Consider the following 22664-nt stretch of genomic DNA (forward strand, 5'->3'; position numbering starts at 1 on the left):
AAACTTTGAACTGGCATTTTTGTTCATACAACTTTGCAGAACTCAGTCAATCTTAAAGAAAGATGTTTAAAGAATGTCAAGTCTATTTAAAGAAAGCTAAGAGCCCTGTTAGAAAATATGGGGATTCCCTGGCAGTCCAGTGGTTAGGAGTCCACACTCTAACTGTTGGAAGTGAAAGTGAAGTCGCTCAGTCGTGTCCGACTTTTTGCGACCCCATGGGCTGTAGCCTACCAGGCTCCTCCGTCAATGGGATTTTCCAGGCAAGAATACTGGAGTGGGTTGCCATTTCCTTCTCCAGGAGATCTTCCCGACCCAGGGATTGAACCCGCCTCATAGACAGACGCTTTACCGTCTGAACCACCAGGGAAGTCCTTAACTGCTGAGGGTCTGAATTCAGTCCCTGGTGGGGGAACTAAGGTCTTGCAAGCTGGGAGGTGCGCAAAAAACAACAACAAAAATAACCCTGAAACAAAAACCCTATTAGAAAATGGGACTTTCTTTAGAGTAATCTGATCTACTTTAACTCTGTAGCAGAGTCTTAATCCCAGTTTGAGACAGATACTTTGAACTGTCATACTTTCAGGGGTTTTTTTGGCTTTTGAGTTAAAAAAAATTTTTTTTTCATAGAGTCAAAACATATCCGCAGTGAAAAATGGTAATATTCCCACTCTGGCTCCTATACATATGCAAACATTTATGGATTTATACCCTTTCCCCCACTTTTTTTACACAAAAGTAGTATACCCATCGTTCTGTATCTTTGCTTTTCATTATCTGCTGTTATTTCTTTCAAGAGAAAGTTTCTGCAAGTTTCCTGTGTCTCAAATTCACATAGAAAGTTTAATTTGAACTCAAAAGACTTGAAAACAATAAGTGGTGTGTTTGAAGCTAAATTTTTATGAGGCTAAATGGTAGCACAGTTATAATTACATAATTGAAATTTGAGATTGGAAGACTGAACCAATACTTTGTTTTCCCTGATACCAAAAGAAATGTAAAAAATAACATTTTATTCATGCATTCTCAATTCATACCAAGAAACACAAGCTAACTTTTACTAATCAAAAGCTATGGTTGATGGAATTATTTTTGTTACTTATAAATATATCTGCAGAGATTAGCATGTGAAGACAGTTTCTGGTAATTACCTTCAGTTAATAAATTGGCATAGATCATTAATATACTTCTATTTTTTATAAATTTGAGGTCAACATGAAACTGTAGTTTTGAGTGATAGCACTCAGAAATTTTGAGTGGTACTTGGTGATAATCACTACAGGGTAATTTATTTTCTTATATATTCAAATTTTAATAATTTCTGTTTGCTTTCTAACAGATCAGTTTCTATTTGTTTAAAATTTTTTTGAGTTTTATTGAGATATAATTGATGTATAAGATGGTATTAGTCCAAGATGTACAACCTAATGATTTGACATATGTATATATTGCTGAATGATTACCATAGTAAGTTTAATTAACATTCATTACCTCAGTAGTTACAATTTTTTTCTTGTAATGAGAACGTTTAAGGTCTATTCTTTTATAATTTTCACATATAGTGTAGTCACCATGCTGTACAGTCCATTCCATTCCAGAACTTGCTTATCTTACAACTGGAACTTTTTACCTTTTTGATCACACATTTTCTTCATCCAACACCCTCCATCTGTTCTCTGTATCTGCGAATCAAATTTTTTTAGATTCCACATATAATTGAAATCATACAGTATTTGTCTTTGTTTGACTTATTTCTCTCAGCATAATGCCCTAGAAGTCTATCCTTTGTTGTCACAATGGCAGGATTTCCTTTTTTATGGTTGAAAAATATTCCATTATGTATCTGTTAAATATATCTCTACATCAGTATCATATATACATATCTTGCATTTCCTTTACCCACTCATCCATTAATGTACAGTTAACATTTAGGTTGTTTCCATGTGTTGGCTATCATGAATAATGCTGCGGGCATGCGTGCTAAGTTGATTAAGTCATGTCCAACTCTTTTCAACTCTATGGACTGTAGCTTGCCTGACTCCTCTGTCCATGGGAATTCCCCAGGCGAGAATACTGGAGTGGGTTGCTACACTCTCCTCCAGGGGATCTTCCTGACTTAGGGATTGAACCCGAGTCTCTTATGTCTCCTGCATTGGCAGGTGGGTTCTTTACTACTAGCGCCGCCTGGTCAGCCCAAATAATGCTGCACTAGACGATAAACATGCAGGTACCTTTTTAGGATATTGATTTTGTTTCCGGCAGTGGCAACCCACTCCAGTACTCTTTCCTGGAGAATCCCATGGACAGAGGAGCCTGGTGGGCTGCTGTCTATGGGGTCGCATAGAGTTGGACACGACTGAACGACTTCACTTTCACTTTTCATGCATTGGAGAAGGAAATGGCAACCCACTCCAGTGTTCTTGCCTGGAGAATCCCAGGGACAGGGAGCCTGGTGGGTTGCCGTCTATGGGGTCACGCAGAGTCGGACACGACTGAAGCGACTTAGCAGCATAACTGGAAGTGGAATGCTGAATTGGTAGTTCTTTTAATTTTTTGAGTAACTTTTATTTCTGTACTGTTTTCCAGAGTGGCTGCATCATTTTCAGATCAGATCAGATCAGTCGCTCAGTCGTGTCCAACTCTTTGCAACCCCATGAATCGCAGCACCCCAGGCCTCCCTGTCCATCACCAACTCCCGGAGTTCACTCAGACTCACGTCCATCGAGTCAGTGATGCCATCCAGCCATCTCATCTTCTTTCGTCCCCTTCTCCTCTTGCCCCCAATCCCTCCCAGCATCAGAGTCTTTTCCAATGAGTCAACTCTTCGCATGAGGTGGCCAGTACTGGAGTTTCAGCTTTAGCATCATTCCTTCCAAAGAAATCCCAGGGCTGATCTCCTTCAGAATGGACTGGTTGGATCTCCTTGCAGTCCAAGGGACTCTCAAGAGTCTTCTCCAACACCACAGTTCAAAAGCATCAATTCTTCAGCGCTCAGCCTTCTTCACAGTCCAACTCTCACATCCATACATGACCACAGGAAAAACCATAGCCTTGACTAGACGAACCTTTGTTGGCAAAGTAATGTCTCTGCTTTTCAATATGCTATCTAGGTTGGTCATAACTTTCCTTCCAAGGAGTAAGCGTCTTTTAATTTCATGGCTGCAGTCACCATCTGCAGTGATCTTGGAGTCCAGAAAAATAAAGTCTGACACTGTTTCCACTGTTTCCCCATCTATTTCCCATGAAGTGATGGGACCAGATGCTATGATCTTCGTTTTCTGAATGTTGAGCTTTAAGCCAACTTTTTCACTCTCCACTTTCATCAAGAGGCTTTTGAGTTCCTCTTCACTTTCTGTTATAAGGGTGGTGTCATCTGCATATCTGAGGTTATTGATATTTCTCCCGTCAGTTTTGATTCCAGCTTGTGTTTCTTCCAGTCCAGCGTTTCTCATGATGTACTCTGCATAGAAGTTAAATAAACAGGGTGACAATATACAGCCTTGACGTACTCCTTTTCCTATTTGGAACCAATCTGTTGTTCCATGTCCAGTTCTAACTGTTGCTTCCTGACCTGCATACAAATTTCTCAAGAGGCAGGTCAGGTGGTCTGGTACTCCCATCTCTTTTAGAATTTTCCACAGTTTATTGCGATCCACATAGTCAAAGGCTTTGGCTTTTCCTATTTGGAACCAGTCTGTTGCTCCATGTCCAGTTCTAACTGTTGCTTCCTGACTTGCATACAGGTTTCTCAAGAGGCAGGTCAGGTGGTCTGGTATTCCCATCTCTTTCAGAATTTTCCACAGTTTATTGGGATCCACACAGTCAAAGGCTTTGGCATGGTCAATAAAGCAGAAATAGATGTTTTTCTGGAACTCTCTTGCTTTTTCCATGATCCAGCGGATGTTGGCAATTTGATCTCTGGTTCCTCTGCCTTTTCTAAAACCAGCTTGAACATCTGGAAGTTCACGGTTCACATATTGCTGAAGCCTGGCTTGGAGAATTTTGAGCATTACTTTACTAGCGTGTGAGATGAGTGCAATTGTGCGGTAGTTTGAGCATTCTTTGGCATTGCCTTTCTTTGGGATTGGAATGAAAACTGACCTTTTCCAGTCCTGTGGCCACTGCTGAGTTTTCCACATTTGCTGGCATAGTGAGTGCAGCACTTTCACAGCATCATCTTTCAGAATTTGGAATAGCTCAACTGGAATTCTATCACCTCCACTAGCTTTGTTCGTAGTGATGCTTTCTAAGGCCCACTTGACTTCACATTCCAGGATGTCTGTCTCTAGGTCAGTGATCACACCATCGTGAATATCTACCAATGCTATTTTTTTATTTTAAAATATTTATTGTAACTTATAATGATTATATTATATATTAATAATACTATACAGCATAGTATGTATAATACATAATACAGTTGTATCATTTTTTTCAGTTTTAAAATTGAGATGCAGCTATATCAATTAATGTAAGTATAGTGAAAGTGATAGTCACTCGGTTGTGCTTGATTCTTTGAGACCCCACAGACTATAGTCCGCCAGACTCCTCTGTTCATGGAATTCTCCAGGCAAGAATATTAGGATGGGTAGTCATTCCCTTTGGAGAGGGTAATGGCACCCCACTCCAGTACTCTTGCCGGGAAAATCCCATGGACGGAGGAGCCTGGTGGGCTGCAGTCCACTTTCATGCATTGGAGAAGGAAATGGCAACCCACTCCAGTGTTCTTGCCTGGAGTATCCCAGGGATGGGGGAGCCTGGTGGGCTGCCGTCTATGGGGTCGCACAGAGTCGGACACGACTGAAGCGACTTAGCAGCAGCAGCAGCAGTCATTCCCTTCCCCAGGGGATCTTCCCACCCAGGGATCAAACTTGGGTCTTCCATGTTGCAGGCAGATTCTTTACTGTCTGAGCCACCAGGGAGCCCCTAATATAAGTATAATTAATCTTAATGTAACAGTAAAGAAAAACTTATTTTGAAGGGAAAAATCAAAGAACTTACATAAAACATAACACAGTTTAGCTCCATAAAGAACTCTTCAGCATATAAGTTCTTTTCTTTTTCCTGCACACCCATTTTAAATTTTGAAATGAACAATACATAGTTTAAAGCATAGTACGTTAGTTTCATATGTTCTCTTAGCATCATTAACATTTCCATTAAGAAATAGAAAACAATTTTTTTGTATAGTATTAGAGAATCACATTTTAGTGTCATTACACTGGTGCTTTTAAATAATTAAGGTTTTGTGAAATATAATTATCTGGTTATAAATAATATTTCTAACCCCTAGACTCAGAAATAGAGCCTTTAAAGGAAGCATTTTAAGCTGCAAATTAAATATGTTTAGATATTTTTTCCTTTCTTTCAAAGCAAAATAGGTAATAAAATTCCAGATGTATCTTTTGCAAAAATTGATAGGCTGATCTTAAATTTTATATGGAAATGCAAAGTATCTAGAAGAGTCCAAATGACTACTTTTTATAAAAGAAGAACAAAGTTGGAAGACTAACACTACTCCAATTTAAAACTATAGTTGACCCCTAAACAACATGTGGAATTAAGGGCATCAGTCCCCCTCCCTACCCCATTACAGATGAAAATCCACGTATAACTTTATAGTCGGTTCTCCAGATCCAATGTTTAGCATCTGCTGATTCAGCCAACCGACAGTCGTGCATAGTACTGTAACATACGTTTAGTGAAAAAAATCTGTATATAAACTGGATAGTTCAAAACTGTCTTGTTTAAGAGTCAACTGTATAACCGTTTTTCCAAGACACTGTAGTACTGGAATAAAGATAGACACACAGATCAAAGGAACAGAATTGATTGTCCAGAAATAAACCTTTATATTACGGTAAATTGATTTTTCAATAAAGATGTCAAGGTGATTCAGTGAGAAAAGGACAGCGTTTTCAACAAAGGGTACTCGAACAACTGTGTATATATATATGCAAAAAAATAAACTTGAATCTGCATCTCTTACCACATACAGAAATTGACTCTAAATGTATCATAGACCTAAGTGTAAAACCAAAAAGTAGAGGACACAGAAAATCTTCATGATCTTACCTATCTTTCATAGATAACAACCTTAAAATCATAATCTATTAAAGAAAAAATACCTTGTTTGACTTTATACAAATGAAAAAATTTTACTCTTCAAAAGACATGATTAAGAAAATGAAAAGACAATCTACAGACCAAGAGAATATATTTGCAAATTATCTGATAATGTGTATCCAGAATATAAAGAACTCTTACAGCTTCATGATCAAAAGCTAAATAGTCCAACTTAAAAATGGATAAAGATTTAAATAGACATTTCATAAAAAAATATGTTAATGGATAATAAGCACACGAAAAGACATTCAACATTATTTGTGTTTAGGAAATGTAAATTAAAGCCATAATAAGATACCACTGTATGCCCATTCCAATACTTGTAATAGACAATATCAAATGTTGACAAGGAATGTGGAGGAATTAGAATCATTGTATTGTTTTTTTTTGATAAGTAAAATCTTTCAGCCACTTTGGAAAACAGTTTGACATTTTCTTAAAAGATCAAATAAGCTTATTATTTATCCCAGCAATTCCTACCAATGAGAAATAAAAGTGTTCATCCAAAGATTTGTTCACAAATGTTCATGGGAGGATTATTCATAGTAGCCCTAAAGAGGAAACCATCCAAATGTCCATCAGCTTCTGAATGAATAAACTAAATGTGATATCTTCATTTAATGGAAGACTGTTGTTGTTTGGCTAGTTGTTAAGTTGTGTCCAACTCTTTTTTGACTCCATGGACTATATAGCCCACTAGTCTCCCGTGTCCATGGGATTTCCCAGGCAAGAATTCTGGAGTGGGTTGCCATTTTCCTCCTCCAGGTAATGGAAGACTATTCAGCAATAAAAAGGAGTGAATTTCTGTCACATACTATGTATGGATGAACCTCAAGCACATCATTAAGTGAGAAAAGCCAGACACAAAAGACCACATAATGTAAGATTCCATATATATGAAAATTTTCAGAAATTGTAAACCTATAGAAACCAAAAGCAAATCAGTGGTTGCCTAGGACTGGAAGTGGGAGTGAGGATTGACTGCATATAAGCTGAAGGGAATTTTTGCAGTGATAGAAATGTTCTAGAACTGGATCCTGTTAATGGTTGCACAACTATAAATACACTAAAGTACCCATTGAATTATATACTTTAAAATGGTGAATTTTATAGTATTTAAATTACACCTATAAGAAGCTGTTTGACAAAAGATATGCATTGTATTAGTCAAGATTTAATGAGGGAGGCAAAACTCTTTTAGTCTTTGCCCAGCTTCATTCCATATTCCAAGGCCAAATTTGCCTGTTACTCTAGGTGTTTCTTGATTTCCTACTTTTGCATTCCAGTCCCCTAAAATGAAAAGGACATATTTTTTGGGTGTTAGTTCTAAAAGGCCTTGTAGGTCTTGATAGAACCGTTCAACTTCAGCTTCTTCAGCATTACTGGTTGGGGCATAGACTTGGATTACTGTGATATTGAATGGTTTGCCTTGGAAACAAACAGAGATCATTCTGTCGTTTTTGAGATTGCATCCAAGTACTGCATTTCGGACTCTCTTGTCGACTATGATGGCTACTCCATTTCTTCTAGGGATTCCTACCCACAGTAGTAGATGTAATGGTCATCTGAGTTAAATTCACCCATTCCAGTCCATTTTAGTTCGCTGATTCCTAGAGTGTCGACGTTCACTCTTGCCATCTCTTGTTTGACCACTTCCAATTTGCCTTGATTCATGGACCTAATATTCCAGGTTCCTATGCAATATTGCTCTTTACAGCATCAGACCTTGCTTCTATCACCAGTCACATCCACAACTGGGTATTATTTTTGCTTTGGCCCCATCCCTTCATTCTTTCTGGAGTTATTTCTCCACTGATCTCCAGTAGCATATTGGGCACCTATTGACCTGGGGAGTTCCTCTTTCAGTATCCTATCATTTTGCCTTTTCATACTGTTCATGGGGTTCTCAAGGCAACACAAGAGAAGATTCTACACATGGACATCACCAGATGGTCAACACCGAAATCAGATTGATTATATTCTTTGCAGCCAAAGATGGAGAAGCTCTGTACAGTCAACAAAAACAAGACCAGGAGCTGACTGTGGCTCAGATCATGAACTCCTTATTGCCAAATTCAGACTTAAATTGAAGAAAGTGTGGAAAACCACTAGACCATTCAGGTATGACCTAAATCAAATCCCTTATGATTATACAATGGAAGTGAGAAATAGATTTAAGGTCCTAGATCTGATAGATAGAGTGCCTGATGAACTATGGACTGAGGTTCATGACATTGTACAGGAGACAGGGATCAAGATCATCCTCATGGAAAAGAAATGCAAAAAAGCAAAATGGCTGTCTTGGGAGGCCTTACAAATAGCTGTGAAAAGAAGAGAAGTGAAAAGCAAAGGAGAAAAGGAAAGATATAAACATCTGAATGCAGAGTTCCAAAGAATAGCAAGAAGAGATAAGAAAGCCTTCTTCAGCGATCAATGCAAGGAAATAGAGGAAAACAACAGAATGGGAAAGACTAGAGATCTCTTCAAGAAAATTAGAGATACCAAGGGAACATTTCATGCAAAGGTGGGCTCGATAAAGGACAGAAATGGTAATGGACCTAACAGAAGCAGGAGATATTAAGAAGAGGTGGCAAGAATACACAGAAGAACTGTACAAAAAAGATCTTCACAACCCAGATAATCACGATGGTGTGATCACTCACCTAGACCCAGACATCCTGGAATGTGAAGTCAGGTGGGCCTTAGAAAGCCTCATTACGAACAAAGCTAGTGGAGGTGATGGAATTCCAGTAGAGCTATTTCAAATCCTGAAAGATGATGCTGTGAAAGTGTTGCACTCAATATGCCAGCAAATGTGGAAAACTCAGCAGTGGCCACAGGACTGGAAAAGGTCAGTTTTCATTCCAATCCCAAAGAAAGGCAATGCCAAAGAATGCTCAAACTACCGCACAATTGCACTCATCTCACACGCTAGTAAAGTAATGCTCAAAATTCTCCAAGCCAGGCTTCAACAATACGTGAACCGTGAACTTCCTGATGTTCAAGCTGATTTTAGAAAAGGCAGAGGAACCAGAGATCAAATTGCCAACATCCGCTGGATCATGGAAAAAGCAAGAGAGTTCCAGAAAAACATCTATTTCTGCTTTATTGACTATGCCAAAGCCTTTGACTGTGTGGATCACAATCAACTGTGGAAAATTCTGAAAGAGATGGGAATACCAGACCACCTGACCTGCGTCTTGAGAAATTTGTATGCAGGTCAGGAAGCAACAGTTAGAACTGGACATGGAGCAACAGACTGGTTCCAAATCAGAAAAGGAGTACGTCAAGGCTGTATATTGTCACCCTGCTTATTTAACTTCTATGCAGAGTACATCATGAGAAACGCTGGCCTGGAAGAAGCACAAGCTGGAATCAGGATTGCTGGGAGAAATATCAATAACCTCAGATATGCAGATGACACCACGCTTATGGCAGAAAGTGAAGAGGAACTCAAAAGCCTCTTGATGAAAGTAAAAGAGGAGAGTGAAAAAGTTGGCTTAAAGCTCAACATTCAGAAAACGAAGATCATGGCATCTGGTCCCATCACTTCATGGGAAATAGATGGGGAAACAGTGGAAACAGTGGCTGACTTTATTTTCCTGGGCTCCAAAATCACTGCAGATGGTGACTGCAGCCATGAAATTAAAAGACGCTTACTCCTTGGAAGGAAAGTTATGACCAACCTAGATAGCATATTCAAAAGCAGAGACATTACTTTGCCAACAAAGGTCCGTCTAGTCAAGGCTATGGTTTTTCCAGTGGTCATGTATGGATGTGAGAGTTGGACTGTGAAGAGAGCTGAGCACTGAAGAATTGATGCTTTTGAACTGTGGTGTTGGAGAAGACTCTTGAGAGTCCCTTGGACTGCAAGGAGATCCAACCAGTCCATTCTGAAGGAGATCAGCCCTGGGATTTCTTTGGAAGGAATGATGCTAAAGCTGAAACTCCAGTACTTTGGCCACCTCATGCGAAGAGTTGACTCATTGGAAAAGACTCTGATGCTGGGAGGGATTGGAGGCAGGAGGAGAAGGGGATGAAAGAGGATGAGATGGTTGGATGCCATCACCGACTCGATAGACGTGAGCCCGAGTGAACTCCGGGAGATGATGATGGACAGGGAGGCCTGGCGTGCTGCGATTCATGGGGTCACAAAGAGTCGGACATGACTGAGCGACTGAACTGAACTGAATGAGGAAGGCAGAACAAGTAGATTATATATATGCCTTATACATATCTAGTATTTGTATGTTTATATATATGATTTATTACAGGAAACTAACTGGCTTATGCAACTTAGGGGGCTAGTGAATCAAGTCCAAGATCTCTAGGGATAGGCTATCAGGAAGGGGAGAGCCAGAGAGGGGAGAGTGATGGTAGACCAAGCTGCTGTTTGGAGTCTAACTCAGGGCATGTCTAAAACTTTTAAAAAGTTCTTCCACTGATTGAATGAAGCCCTCATAATCTCCGTAGTGTAACATCAGGGCCTTGAATTACATCTGGAAAATCTCTTCATCACAGCAGTAGATTAGTGTTTGAATAACTGGATGAAGGTGTGTGCAGAATATAAAAAGCTACTGTCCTCCTTTCAGTCCCTAACCAGATTGACATGTTTAAAAACCATCACAGAGGGGACTTTCTTGATGGTCCGATGGCTAAGACTCTGTGCTCCCAACGCAAGGGGAGTGGGTTTGATCCCTGGTCAGAGAACTAGATCCCGCATGCTGCAACTAAAAATCCTGCATGCCGCAACTAAGACCCTGAGCAGCCAAATTAAGAATGAATGTAAAAACAATACTGATAAAACAAAAAGTCTTTCCCAACTAGAAAACCACATGAAATTAACCAGGTTTTTGTTTAAAAAAAATACATATATCATATGATAGTGCTTGTATGTGGAATCTGAAAGATGACACAAACGAACTTAGCAAAATATAAATAGACTCACAGATACAGAAAACAAACTTATGCTTACCAAAAGGTAAAGTGGGAGGATGAATTAGGAGTTTGATTAAAATACTCACATTTACTATATATAAAATAGACAACCAACAAGGACCTACTGTATAGCACAGGAAACTGTACTCCTTATCTTTTAATAACCTATAATGGAAAAATATCTAAAAAAAGAATATATACAGATATATAACTGAATTAGTTTGCTGTACACTTGAAACTAACACAACGTTGTAAATCAACTATATTTCATTATAAAATTTTTAAAAAGACTGTGACAAAAAAACAAACAAACAAGTGTTTTGTTTTCTACAAAAAGATAGGCTGCTTTTACAAGGTCTGAGGAATTTCAGTTTGTTCATTCACTGACTCAAATGATGTTTTTTATAGGAACTATTGTGTGCCAGGATAGGCTGTACTCTCATTTAAAAAAATTCTTTACATACTCACTGGCACATAGAAGATGCTCAAATATTTATTGAATGACTATGCCATCAATGCACCACTAGATTTTATTCATCTGCTGATTTTATTTATGCACATGGTATTTGTGTAGGCCGTCATCACTTAGATGGAGTATCCATTGTGCAGTCTCAAACAGCAACGTTTCAAGTTTCTTTCTCCAAGCATATTCAAAGCATGTACACACATAACTTTTTCTGCCAAGAATTTCCTGAAGGAAATGCGCAGTCGAAACAAATAGCAAGTAGAGAAACAAGATAAATTAAATTCTTGATTGGTTATAATATTTACAGGGAAGTCGCTAGGGGACACTTGAAGACTTGATCTGCCTTGACAGTGAGTGTTTTACATGAATCTGTTTCCAGCAATTCCACCGTCCTCATTCACCCACCCTCCATTTACTAAAGTAATGAATATTATTGTTATGATAATCCTAATCTGTCGCAGCTCAGCAACTGCCTCTCCAGGCAACATTTACCGTTCTATCCAGTTGCGACCGCGACGGTTTCCATGGCGACAACTTTGTTTCTACGCGGCGACCGCCCAGCTCGGCAGGAACCTGTGGGGTTCCGGATGTTTCCCCATCGTTTTCCTTTTTCCTTTCACCACTGGAGAAGTTCTCTGAAGGTTTCCCTCTTATCCGAGCAGCCGGAAAGAAGTGAAAGCAATCAGACAGGTACTTTCTTGTCCTCAACTCTTCTCTTTACCCCTCTCCCAGGGCAGGAAATTTTGAATTGGATACCCGCCCAAATCGTCTCTTTTTCGAGGCACGATTCCCCGAGTTTTGTGGGCATCCGCGGCAAATGCAGTTGCTATTACAGTTCATTGTTCAGTACTTACATGACATTTCAGATTTCTTAGGCATTTAGTATGCCTATGTTTTGCTGGATCTTAGTGTTGCTTTCTAGGAAGCTGGAAAAGCTAAGATAAAATACTGATGTTTAAAAATATTAGCGATGTAAAGTATCAGCTTTTGAGGGAAAGGGATTATACCTCGACAGCTGGATTATGTTGTTGTGATTTGCATTTTAGGGAAAATTTGAACTCAAAATTTCAGAACTGTGAGGGTATTTAGAGAGCATCTAATCCAGTTTCATAATTTCATCCATGAAGAAGCCCTCACTCACAGGCAAGTGACAGCTTCATTTCTTTACAGCAGTGAATGGTGGGACTCCTAACAGGAATCCCTATCCATTTATCTCAACTACCATTCTTGGGAGGAAGATATAAAGAGACCTAGAACTTTTGATATTGATATGTAAGATACATTATAAATATATTGAGACTAGCTTTTACAATAATGGCTTTATGGACTTTTTCTCTTCACAGTACAGAGAATTTTAATCTTTAGGGGACCAAGATGTCAGATCCAAACAAAGCTGCCATTGCAGCAGAAAAAGAGGCCCTGAACTTGAAGTTACCTCCCATTGTTCGTCCCCCTGAAGACATAGGTGTTGATACACCAGCACAGAGTAAGTTGCTGAGTTACAGACGATCCAAGGAGCAGCAGAAGACAATTAATCAGTTAGTGTAAGTAGCATATTAGTAAATAATCCTTGTTTGGAATTTGAGTGAAATAATCAGTGTTTTCACACATAAAATGTCTTATCTATTTTGGTTGTTCATGAGCAAAATACCATCTTCAAATTCACTTAGGAAAACAATTGAAAAAGTAATAGTAATGAGAATAAATGTTGTACAGTGCTTACAGTGTTTATTCTAAGCATTGTTTTTATTGTTTTACGTATACTTCTCACAACAGCCCTATAAGATGGGTACTGTTGTTACTGCTATTTGTAGATGAGTGAACCGAGGTGCAGAGAAGTAACTTGCCTGAAGTTCTCACAACTTGGATTTGGACCCAGACAGTCTAGTCCTAGAGTTCACATACTTTGAACACCACACTGTTCCTCCTTATGATATATGATAACCATACTGGTCCCTGAAAGTAAAAGCAAGTAACTGCGCCTCTTAATTGTCCTTGAGCAAACACTTAGTAAAACATGTTGAAACTACTTATACTTAAAATTTTTTTCTGTACAGAAGAAAATAGAGTCTAACATCCTGCCCTTTCCCTTCCAATTTAGTGGAAATTAAAACTAATTTAGGGACTTCCCTGGTCTTCCAGTGGTTGAGAATTTGCCTGCCAATGCAGGGGACATGGGTTTGATCCCTAGTCTGGGAAGATTTCACATGTTGCAGGGCAACTAGGCCTGTGCGCCACAAGTACTAAGCCCGCTCACCAAAACTACTGAAGCCAAAAAACAAATGAACAGAAAAACACAGATAATGTAGGCACCAGATACCAAAGGCTGTGATAAGGATGGTTCAGTCAATTCAGCATTTACTGGGATTTCCCTAGGTACCTGACTCTGCTGGGCTATGGGAATAAATAAGAAAAAGACATTGAGCTCACCTGTCAGCTTAAGTGTTAAGTGAACTTAACACTTAACTACAAACAGGGAATTTCTCTCTGGTGGATTTCTGCTTATCCTTCTGCATTCTCTTTCCCTTTTTGGTCTGCCTCCTTTATGTATATTTTCACAACTGACTACATTTTTCTGTCTGTTATATTGTTATGATCATTTTGTTGCTAGTTAAAATAAGTTAGGGGCTTCCCTGACGGCTCAACAGATAAAGAATCTGCCTGCAGCATAGGAGACACAGAAGACTCCAGTTTGATCCCTGGGTCTGGAAGATCCCCTGGAGGAGGGCATGGCAACTTACTCCAGTATTCTTGCCAGGAAAATCCCATGGACAGAGGAGCCTGGTGGGTTACAGTCCATGGTGCAAGAGTGGGCTACAGTCCATGGTACAAAAGTTGAACACAACTTTTAAACTAAACCATCACCGCCATTAATCACATAACTTCTTTAGAATTACATTTTTATTAGTCAATCTTCTAATCATTTAAATCCAAATGTATAAGGTATATTAATGGTAGTATAGATATTGTTAGATACCTTTACCCCTTTCATTTCTAAGACTCTGATCAATGTTTCAGTAGACTTAGACTAGAGAAAAAAGGAGTTCCTCAAATAATCTCAAGAGTGTCATATTGAACTACTTGAAGTTCCATGAATATATTATATTTTTTACATTTAGTGAAAAAGGAATTTCACAGTTGTTTCCTCACATTTTATTCACTGGAGATTATTTTTCTGCCTGAATACTTATACTGTTTATTCAAGGCTTAGGTTTTGAATCACCTTCTCTGGAAATCCTTATCCTAATCCCTTTTGTGCAGCTTTAACCCTTTCTATAATACATATTTCTCTTACATCTGTTTAACAGATATTAAGTATCTACTGTTTCACAGACACTGTGCTTGTTGCTAGAAAGACCATAGAGAACACAACATAAAGGACTGTAGTCTTTTCAGAAGCTTATATTCTGGTGGGAGGAGGCAGATAGTAAACACAATAAAAATGAAAAATAAAAAGATTATATTAATCCTTTAGATGGTGATAGATACTGTGAAGAAATAAAACAGTGGGATAGAGAAAGTGTTTCTAGGAACATTGCAGGTAAGTCTTGTGGACATTATATTTAGAGATTTAAAGAGTAAGAAGCTTGTCATTTAAATAAACACCGGAACACCACTCCAGCAAAGGGGGTAGCAAGCATGAAAGCCCTGAAATGGGAATGCTTTCAGTGTGTTTTAGGAACTGACAAATAGTCAATGCCACTAGAGTATCAGGGACCTGGGGAAGAGTAGAATCAGGTGAGGTCTGTGGATAGAGTTCTAGGAATAAAGTGGGATATAAGGAGTCCTGGGCAGAACTGGGCCCCCTGCTGGGAGCAGGTCCCGGGAACACTTGACTGAGCAAAAATAGAAAATTATTCTGTTGCTTTTCAGATTTCCAGGGATGAGCCACTTCTTCCTTGGCCACTGCCTACCTCTTGATTCAGACCAACATTTCTCTTCTTTACCACATGTAGTCTCTCACACAGTCCTTTGAAATTATCCAGTTTTATTTATCTGCTTTTGATTGTTAACACAAAGAGGAAAAACAGGGAGTGAAAAGGCTCCTTCTTATATTCTTCTCAGCTCTTTTTTTAATTGATTATTTATAGCAGAAGGAGAAAACACACTCCAGAAAATTATTGCTATATTAAAGAGTGGTATTTATATATAAAGAGCTCAAGGAAGTTAGACATATTTATGTTGGGATTGTTACAGTGCAAGGTAGCCTGTGCCAACTGGCATACCAAAGGATAAGGCAAAGTCCTTGAAAGTATTGATTACTGAGAGCAAGGCTGCTTAGGGAGATAGTGGCAGATAAAGGGAAGTCTGGCCTGGCCTGACAATTCACAAAGAAAATAGGAAGAAAGATATTCCAAGTATGTTTTCTACTCCATGTGAGAAAGCCTTTGGAATTTAATTTAGTCAGGCTTCATAAGACTCAACAGGGAAATGAAGCTACTCAAGAAATCTAATTCAGTCTTATACTGTTTTAATAAATGAAGAATGTCTAGAATGTGGAAGAGAAAATTTTTCACTCTGCACTGGTTAAGCAACATCTGGAATTCTTGGCTTATATTTTAAGAGGGACACTGATAAACCATTATAGCTACTGAGGAGAGTGAGAAGTCTTGAAACTGCTTAATTTGAAGGGAACTGACTTGTTTAATGGGGAAGAGTATAGACTCTGGCATTACAGCCCTGCATTCATATTCCATCTCTGCAGCTTATTAGCAATGTAAATTTGGCAAGTCATGTAACTTTACTTATCTTATTCTTCCTATCTGTAAGATGGGAATATAGTAGTTGTCTTGTAGGGTTTCTATGAGAGTTAAACGAGATCCACTCTTATAAAGATCTTAAGTCAGGGCCTGTTGTTGCTGTTCAGTCGCTAGGTTGTGTCCAACTTTTTGTGTCCCCATGGACTGCAGCATGCCAGGCTTCCCTGTCCTTCACTGTCTCTGAGTTTGCTCAAATTCATGAGTCGGTGATGCTATTTAACCATCTCATCCTCTGCCACCCTCTTCTCCTTTTGCCTTCAATCTTTCCCAGCATCAGAGTCTTTTCCAATGAGTCGGCTCTTCACATGAGGTGGCCAAAGTATTGGAGCTTCAGCTTCAGCATCAGCCCTTCCAATGAATAATCAGGGTTGATTGCATTTAGGATTGACTGGTTTGAACTCCTTTCTGTCCAAGGAACTCTCAGGAGTCTTCTCCAGCACCAAAATTCTAAAGCATCAATTCTTCAGCACACAGTCTTCTTTATGGTCCAACTGTCACATCTGTACATGACTACTGGAAAAACCATAGCTTTGACTATACAGACCTCTGTCGGTAAAGTGATGCCTCTGCTTTTTAATACGCTGTCTAGGTTTGTCATAGCTTTTTTTCCAAGGAGCATGTGTCTTTTAATTTCATGGCTGCAGTCACTGTCTGCAGTGATTTTGGAGCCCAAGAAAATGAAATCTGCCACTGTTTCTACTTTTTCCCCATCTATTTGCCATGAAGCGATGGGACTGGATGCCATGATATTAGTTTTTTTAATGTGTTGAATTTTAAGCCATCTTTTTCACTCACCTCTTTCACCCTCATCAAGAGGCTCTTTAGTTCCTCTTCACTTTCTGCCATGAGAGTAGTATCTAACTGTTGCTTCTTGACCTGTATACAGGTTTCTCAGGAGGCAGGTAAGGTGGTCTGGTATTCCCATCTCTTTAAGAATTTTCCACAGTTAGTTGTGATCCACACAGTTAATGGCTTTAGCATAGTCAATGAAGCCAATGCCTAGGATGTGATAGTCATCATAAATGGTAACTTATTGACAGGAATGGTCAATGGAACTGAATAGATATCACTAAGTTTTAGAGAGGGGTAATATAGAAGAGGAATGTGATTTTTTTTTTTGTATATATAGCTCCAGAGTATAGAAATTAAAAGCATACAGCTCAATATAAGAAATTTGTTTCTAAGAATATGGCAATAAGTTGGGCTACCTCAGAAAATGATGAGTATCATCTCTCCTCAGTCATCCTGGGGTACAGATTGATATTTTTGAGAGTATTCACACAGCAAATAAGGTACTGAACTAGACATGCAGAATCTTTACCAAATCCACTATTCTGATCATCCGTTCTACAGATATTTATTGACCTTGATGGACACTAAGTGGTATGGATAGAGCAGTGAGCATAACAGATATTTATCTATGGCGTTTACTAGTTTAGGCTTATGTGGTTCTGGTGGTCGTCCTTTCCTTCGATTTCCAGATCTCCTTTTGCCTCTGACCATGACTGCTTTGCCTCCTTCAATTGTTCTTCATCATTCCTACCATGCTTGGCATCCTCCAGTCTTCTTTTTTGGGTCTCTTTTCTTTTCCTTGTATAATTTCTGCTTTGGCCCTCTCTTCTAGTGTATTTAGCCTTTATAAACTGGTAAATTTGTCTTCCTAAATATGTTCAGATGCTTTTAAAAAAATCTCAGTAACTCCCCATTGTCTACTAAATTAAAAAGCTTGCTATTTGATACTCTTAGCTAGATATTCCAATCCACTTCTGCAAACTCATCTCCATCTGTTCCATAACTTCTGGGCAGATTGGACAACTCCTTATTCTCAGTTTTTGCTTTTGATTGATGCCTTGTCTCCCTGTTTCTTAGGGTCTTTTTTGTTCAGATCTGTCTGCCCAAGAAAACTGCATCACCTATGACCCTCTTCTTCATTTCAAGCTTATAGCAGATGCTAACTTGTTCACATAGCCCTCATAGATGCCTTCTGGTAGAGTGAACTTGTCCCTCCTCTGAACCATCAGTGTCTCATACTTCCCCCAGCCCATACTTTTTATATGGCGTCCTGATCTTATCCTTCTACCCTTTCAGTTTATAAATTCCTTGAAATTTCTCACTGCAATATTTTAATAAAGCCTAGTAGGATATATTGCATATATAAACATTCAGTAAGTATTTATTTGATGACAGATGAATGGATTATATGATAATATAATTTCATTTAAAGAAGTTATATTTTATGGATAATAAATTGTTACATTCAAAACTATTTATTGAGAACCTATTATGTGCCAGGGATCAAGACCATCTCCAAGAAAAAGAAACGCAAAAAGGCAAAATGGTTGTCTGAGGAAGGCTTACAAATAGCTGTGAAAAGAGAAGCAAAGCACTCAAATAAATAAATAAATAAATTTAACAACAACAACAAAAAAAGGGCAAAGGAGATAAGGAAAGATATACCCATTTGAATGCAGAGTTCCAAAGAATAGCAAGGAGAGATAAGAAAGCCTTCCTCAGTGATCAGTGCAAAGAAATAGAGGAAAACAATAGAATGGGAAAGACTAGAGCTCTCTTCAAGAAAATTAGAGATACAAAGGGAACGTTCCATGCAAAGATGGGCACAATGAAGAAATGGTATGGACCTAACAGAAGCAGAAGATATTAAGAAGAGGTGGTAAGAATACACAGAAGAACTATACAAAAAAGATCTTCATGACCCAGATAATCACGATGGTATGATCACTCACTTAGAACCAGACATCCTGGAATGCGAAGTCAAGTGGGCCTTAGAAAGCATCACTCCAAACAAAGCTAGTGGAGGTGATGGAATTCCAATTGAGCTATTTCAAATCCTAAAAGATGATGCTGTGAAAGTGTTGCACTCAATATGCCAGCAAATTTGGAAAACTCAGCAGTGGCCACCGGACTGGAAAAAGTCAGTTTTCATTCCAATCCCAAAGAAAGGCAATGCCAAAGAATGTTCAAACTACTGCACAATTGCACTTACCTCACATGCTAGCAAAATAATGCTCAAAATTCTCCAAGCGAGGCTTCAGCAATACATGAACCATGAACTTCCAGATATTCAAGCTGGATTTAGAAAAAGCAGAGGAATCAGAGATCAAATTGCCAACATCCGTTGAATCATTGAAAAAGCAAGAGAGTTCCAGAAAAGCATCTACTTCTGTTTTATTGACTCTACCAAAGCCTTTGACTTTGTGGATCACAACAAACTGGAAAATTCTTCAAGAGATGGGAATACCAGACCTGCGTCCTGAGGAATCTGTATGGAGGTCAGGAAGCAACAGTTAGAACTGGACATGAAACAACAGACTGATTCCGAATAGGGAAATGCGTACGTCAAGGCTGTATATTGTTACCCTGCTTATTTAATGTATGCAGAGTACATCATGAGAAACAGTGGGCTGGATGAAGCACAAGCTGGAATCAAGATTGCCAGGAGAAATATCAATAACTTCAGATATGCAAATGACACCACCCTTATGGCAGAAAGCAAAGAAAAACTAAAGAGACTCTTGATGAAAGTAAAAGAGGAGAGTGAAAAAGTTGGCTTAAAGCTCAACATTCAGAAAACTGGCATCTGGTCCCATCACTTCATGACAAATAGATGGGAAAATAGTGACAGACTATTTTTTAGGCTCCAAAATCACTGCAGATGGTGACTGCAGCCATGAAATTAAAAGACGCTTGCTCCTTGGAAGAAAAGTTATGACTAACCTAGACAGCATATTAAAAAGCAGAAACATTATTTTGCCAACAAAGGTCTGTCTAGTCAAAGCTATGGTTTTTCCAGTAGTCATGTATGGATGTGAGAGTTGGACTGTGAAGAAAGCTGAGCACTGAAGAATTGATACTTTTGAACTGTGGTGTTAGAGAAGACTCTTGAGAGTCCCTTGGACTGCAAGGAGATCCAACCAGTCAAATATAAAGGGAATCAGTCCTTAATATTCATTGAAAGGACTGATGCTGAAGCTGAAACTCCAATACTTTGACCACCTGATGCGAAGAACTGACTCATTTGAAAAGACCCTGATGCTGGGAAAGATTGAAGGTGGGAGGAGAAGGGGATGACAGAGGATGAGATGGTTGGATGGCATCACCGACTCAATGGACATGAGTTTGAGTAAACTCCGGGAGTTGGTGATGGGACAGGGAGGCCTAGCGTATTGCAGTCCATGGGATCGCAAAGAGTTGGATATGACTGAGTGGCTGAACTGACTGATAATGTGCCAGATACTATTCTGGGTATCGAGGATAAGGCAATGAATAAAATGGTTTACAACACCTAATATGTCAAATGGTGCTAAGTAGTACGAAGCAAGGAAAGTGAGGATAAAATGGATGGATAGTGAAGGACGTGCTACTTAGTATAAAGGGTAAGGGAAATCTCTGACAGGGTGACGTTTGAATAGAGATAATACATATAAGGGCCCATATCAGATTAACTTAAAAATTGTGATGTTGTTGAAGTCGCTCAGTCGTGTCTGACTCTTAGCGACCCAATGGACTGCAGCCTACCAGGCTCCTCGGTCCATGGGATTTGCCAGGCAAGAGTACTGGAGTGGGCTGCCATTGCCTTCTCCTAATTGAAAATTATGGGCTATTATTTATAGTCTCCTTTTATATTACACATGAATAATATGAAAATTAAGGACTCATTGATAATGGTAATTGAGATTTATTTTTTATAGAAAATTAAATAAGATAAAGAACCCTTGAATATCTCAAGTATAATTGAAAAAATATTCAAATAATAATGTTTTAATATATCTTAATGTTATATTCAAGAGAGTCATACATTTTTCTAACTGTAAATTTCAGAATTGAAGGAGCCAAAAGGAATTTAGACAGAACACTGGGTAAAAGAACACCTTCATCACCAGAGCCAGATTATCCTCCAACTGTAGGTTTATATTTTCTCTTTAAAAACTGTAATGATATACTATTTTAACTATTGTTTTAAGTCAATCTCAATATAAGTAGTATTTTTAAAGAATAATGCATATATTTAAAACTATTTATGCTTTTATTAAAAATGGTAAAATTACTTTAAAACTTTCTTGATTTAATTATATCTTATTTGTTTGCTTTTGACAGATGACCAGTGAAATTAAAAAGAAAGCAGTGAGTTGAATTTTTATATTTCTTGTTTTGAAAATGTTCAAACTGTTGCAAAGTAGTTCCTTCTAAGACCACCTGCTATATTCCATCCTAGAGAAGAAATTTAGAAGCAGATTATTTCCTCTGCCTAAGGGAACAAGCATGTCATGATGACAATGCAGGTTTTACAAGTTACATTCTTGTTGCCATTCATTATTTGAGGATTAATTGTAAATATTTTCTGTTCTTATCCCAAAGAAAAAAATATTCAAAGTGGTAGTTATAAAGGAAATGCATTTCCGTTTTTATTGTGCTGATATTGATGTAATGATGACTGCTTATTTAGAATCTGTTGTGTGCTACTCACATGCTAGATGATAGAAATTAAAAAAAAAAAGACACTGAGTGCATGGGTGACAAAGTGGAACCGTGACGTGCTTGTTGCAAAGATGATAACATGTAAAATTTATTTAGCAGTAAAGGATATGGAAAGTTATGGAGCTGGTAACACAAAAGAGAAATATATGAAGCATATTCCCAAATGGGGCTACAGGCTTCCTAAATCCCTTAAATATCCCTCTCAGGATAGAGGACTAAGGGTACCTTCCTACCGACTGCATATCTTTGGAAGAACCTCATTTTAGCTATTTCAAGTTTTTCTGTCTTTTAAAGTTTTCTTCTCCTCCCTCTGCCTCCCAACTTTTCTAGAGACTTTGGTTGTGGATTTGTCCCTTTACTAGGTGTAAGAACCCTAGTAAAAACAACTCCAAAACATTTATAAATATTTAATGTGGGGCTGGGTGAATGGCAAGTTATTTTGGGGTGTATGTGTTTAACATCCTCATTTTTTCATCTACAGTTTTTGCCTTTAGTGTCTTACAATCCAAAGTAGGTAGCTGGGTATAAAATAATCATTCACGCTTAAAGCCACTGCTCTTGGCAATCTGGCTTCTAGGAACTTCACCACTTCATCACTAATTTCACTAATGACCACTAGTTGCCAAACTGAAAGGATGTTTTCCAATATTTCTCTCCCTAGACCTCCAGGTAACTTTTAAAAACCTTTTATTTTTACATAATTGAATACTTGTTATCAATGTAACAGAATAGATGACTCAGAAATAGACCCACACAGCTATAAACAGTTGTTTCTGACAGAAGTGCAAAAAATCAGTTCAATGGAAAAAGGATAATCTTTTCAACAAATGGAGTGGAGCAATTGGACACTCATTAAAAAAGAAAACAAGGAAAGAAATAAA

At 38.4% G+C, this 22664-nt stretch overlaps 1 protein-coding gene across 20 annotated transcripts in view; it reads left to right on the forward strand.

The window, feature by feature from the left end:
• The window catches only part of DNAH12 (dynein axonemal heavy chain 12), a 191553-nt gene that overhangs the window by 1018 nt on the left and 167871 nt on the right, over window positions 1–22664 (forward strand). For 14 of the 20 annotated variants that reach the window (XR_015151493.1, XR_015151494.1, XR_015151495.1 and 11 more), the window contains exons 2-5: window positions 11989–12217; window positions 12871–13071; window positions 21127–21208; window positions 21403–21429. Coding sequence is in view for 11 of the 20 variants with exons in the window: in XM_086367336.1 (XP_086223462.1) it covers window positions 12902–13071; window positions 21127–21208; window positions 21403–21429 (279 nt within the window). In the remaining 9 variants the exon portion in view is untranslated. Of the gene's footprint in view, window positions 1–10043; window positions 12218–12870; window positions 13072–21126; window positions 21209–21402; window positions 21430–22664 lie in introns of those variants that run through there. The other 6 variants (XM_086367337.1, XM_086367340.1, XM_086367347.1 and 3 more) reach the window with 5 other exon arrangements.

Source organism: Bos grunniens, chromosome 22 (genome assembly GCF_055505025.1).
Source record: "Bos grunniens cultivar Pamir isolate PY7600 chromosome 22, Bosgru_T2T1.0, whole genome shotgun sequence".
Lineage (NCBI taxonomy): Eukaryota > Metazoa > Chordata > Mammalia > Artiodactyla > Bovidae > Bos > Bos grunniens.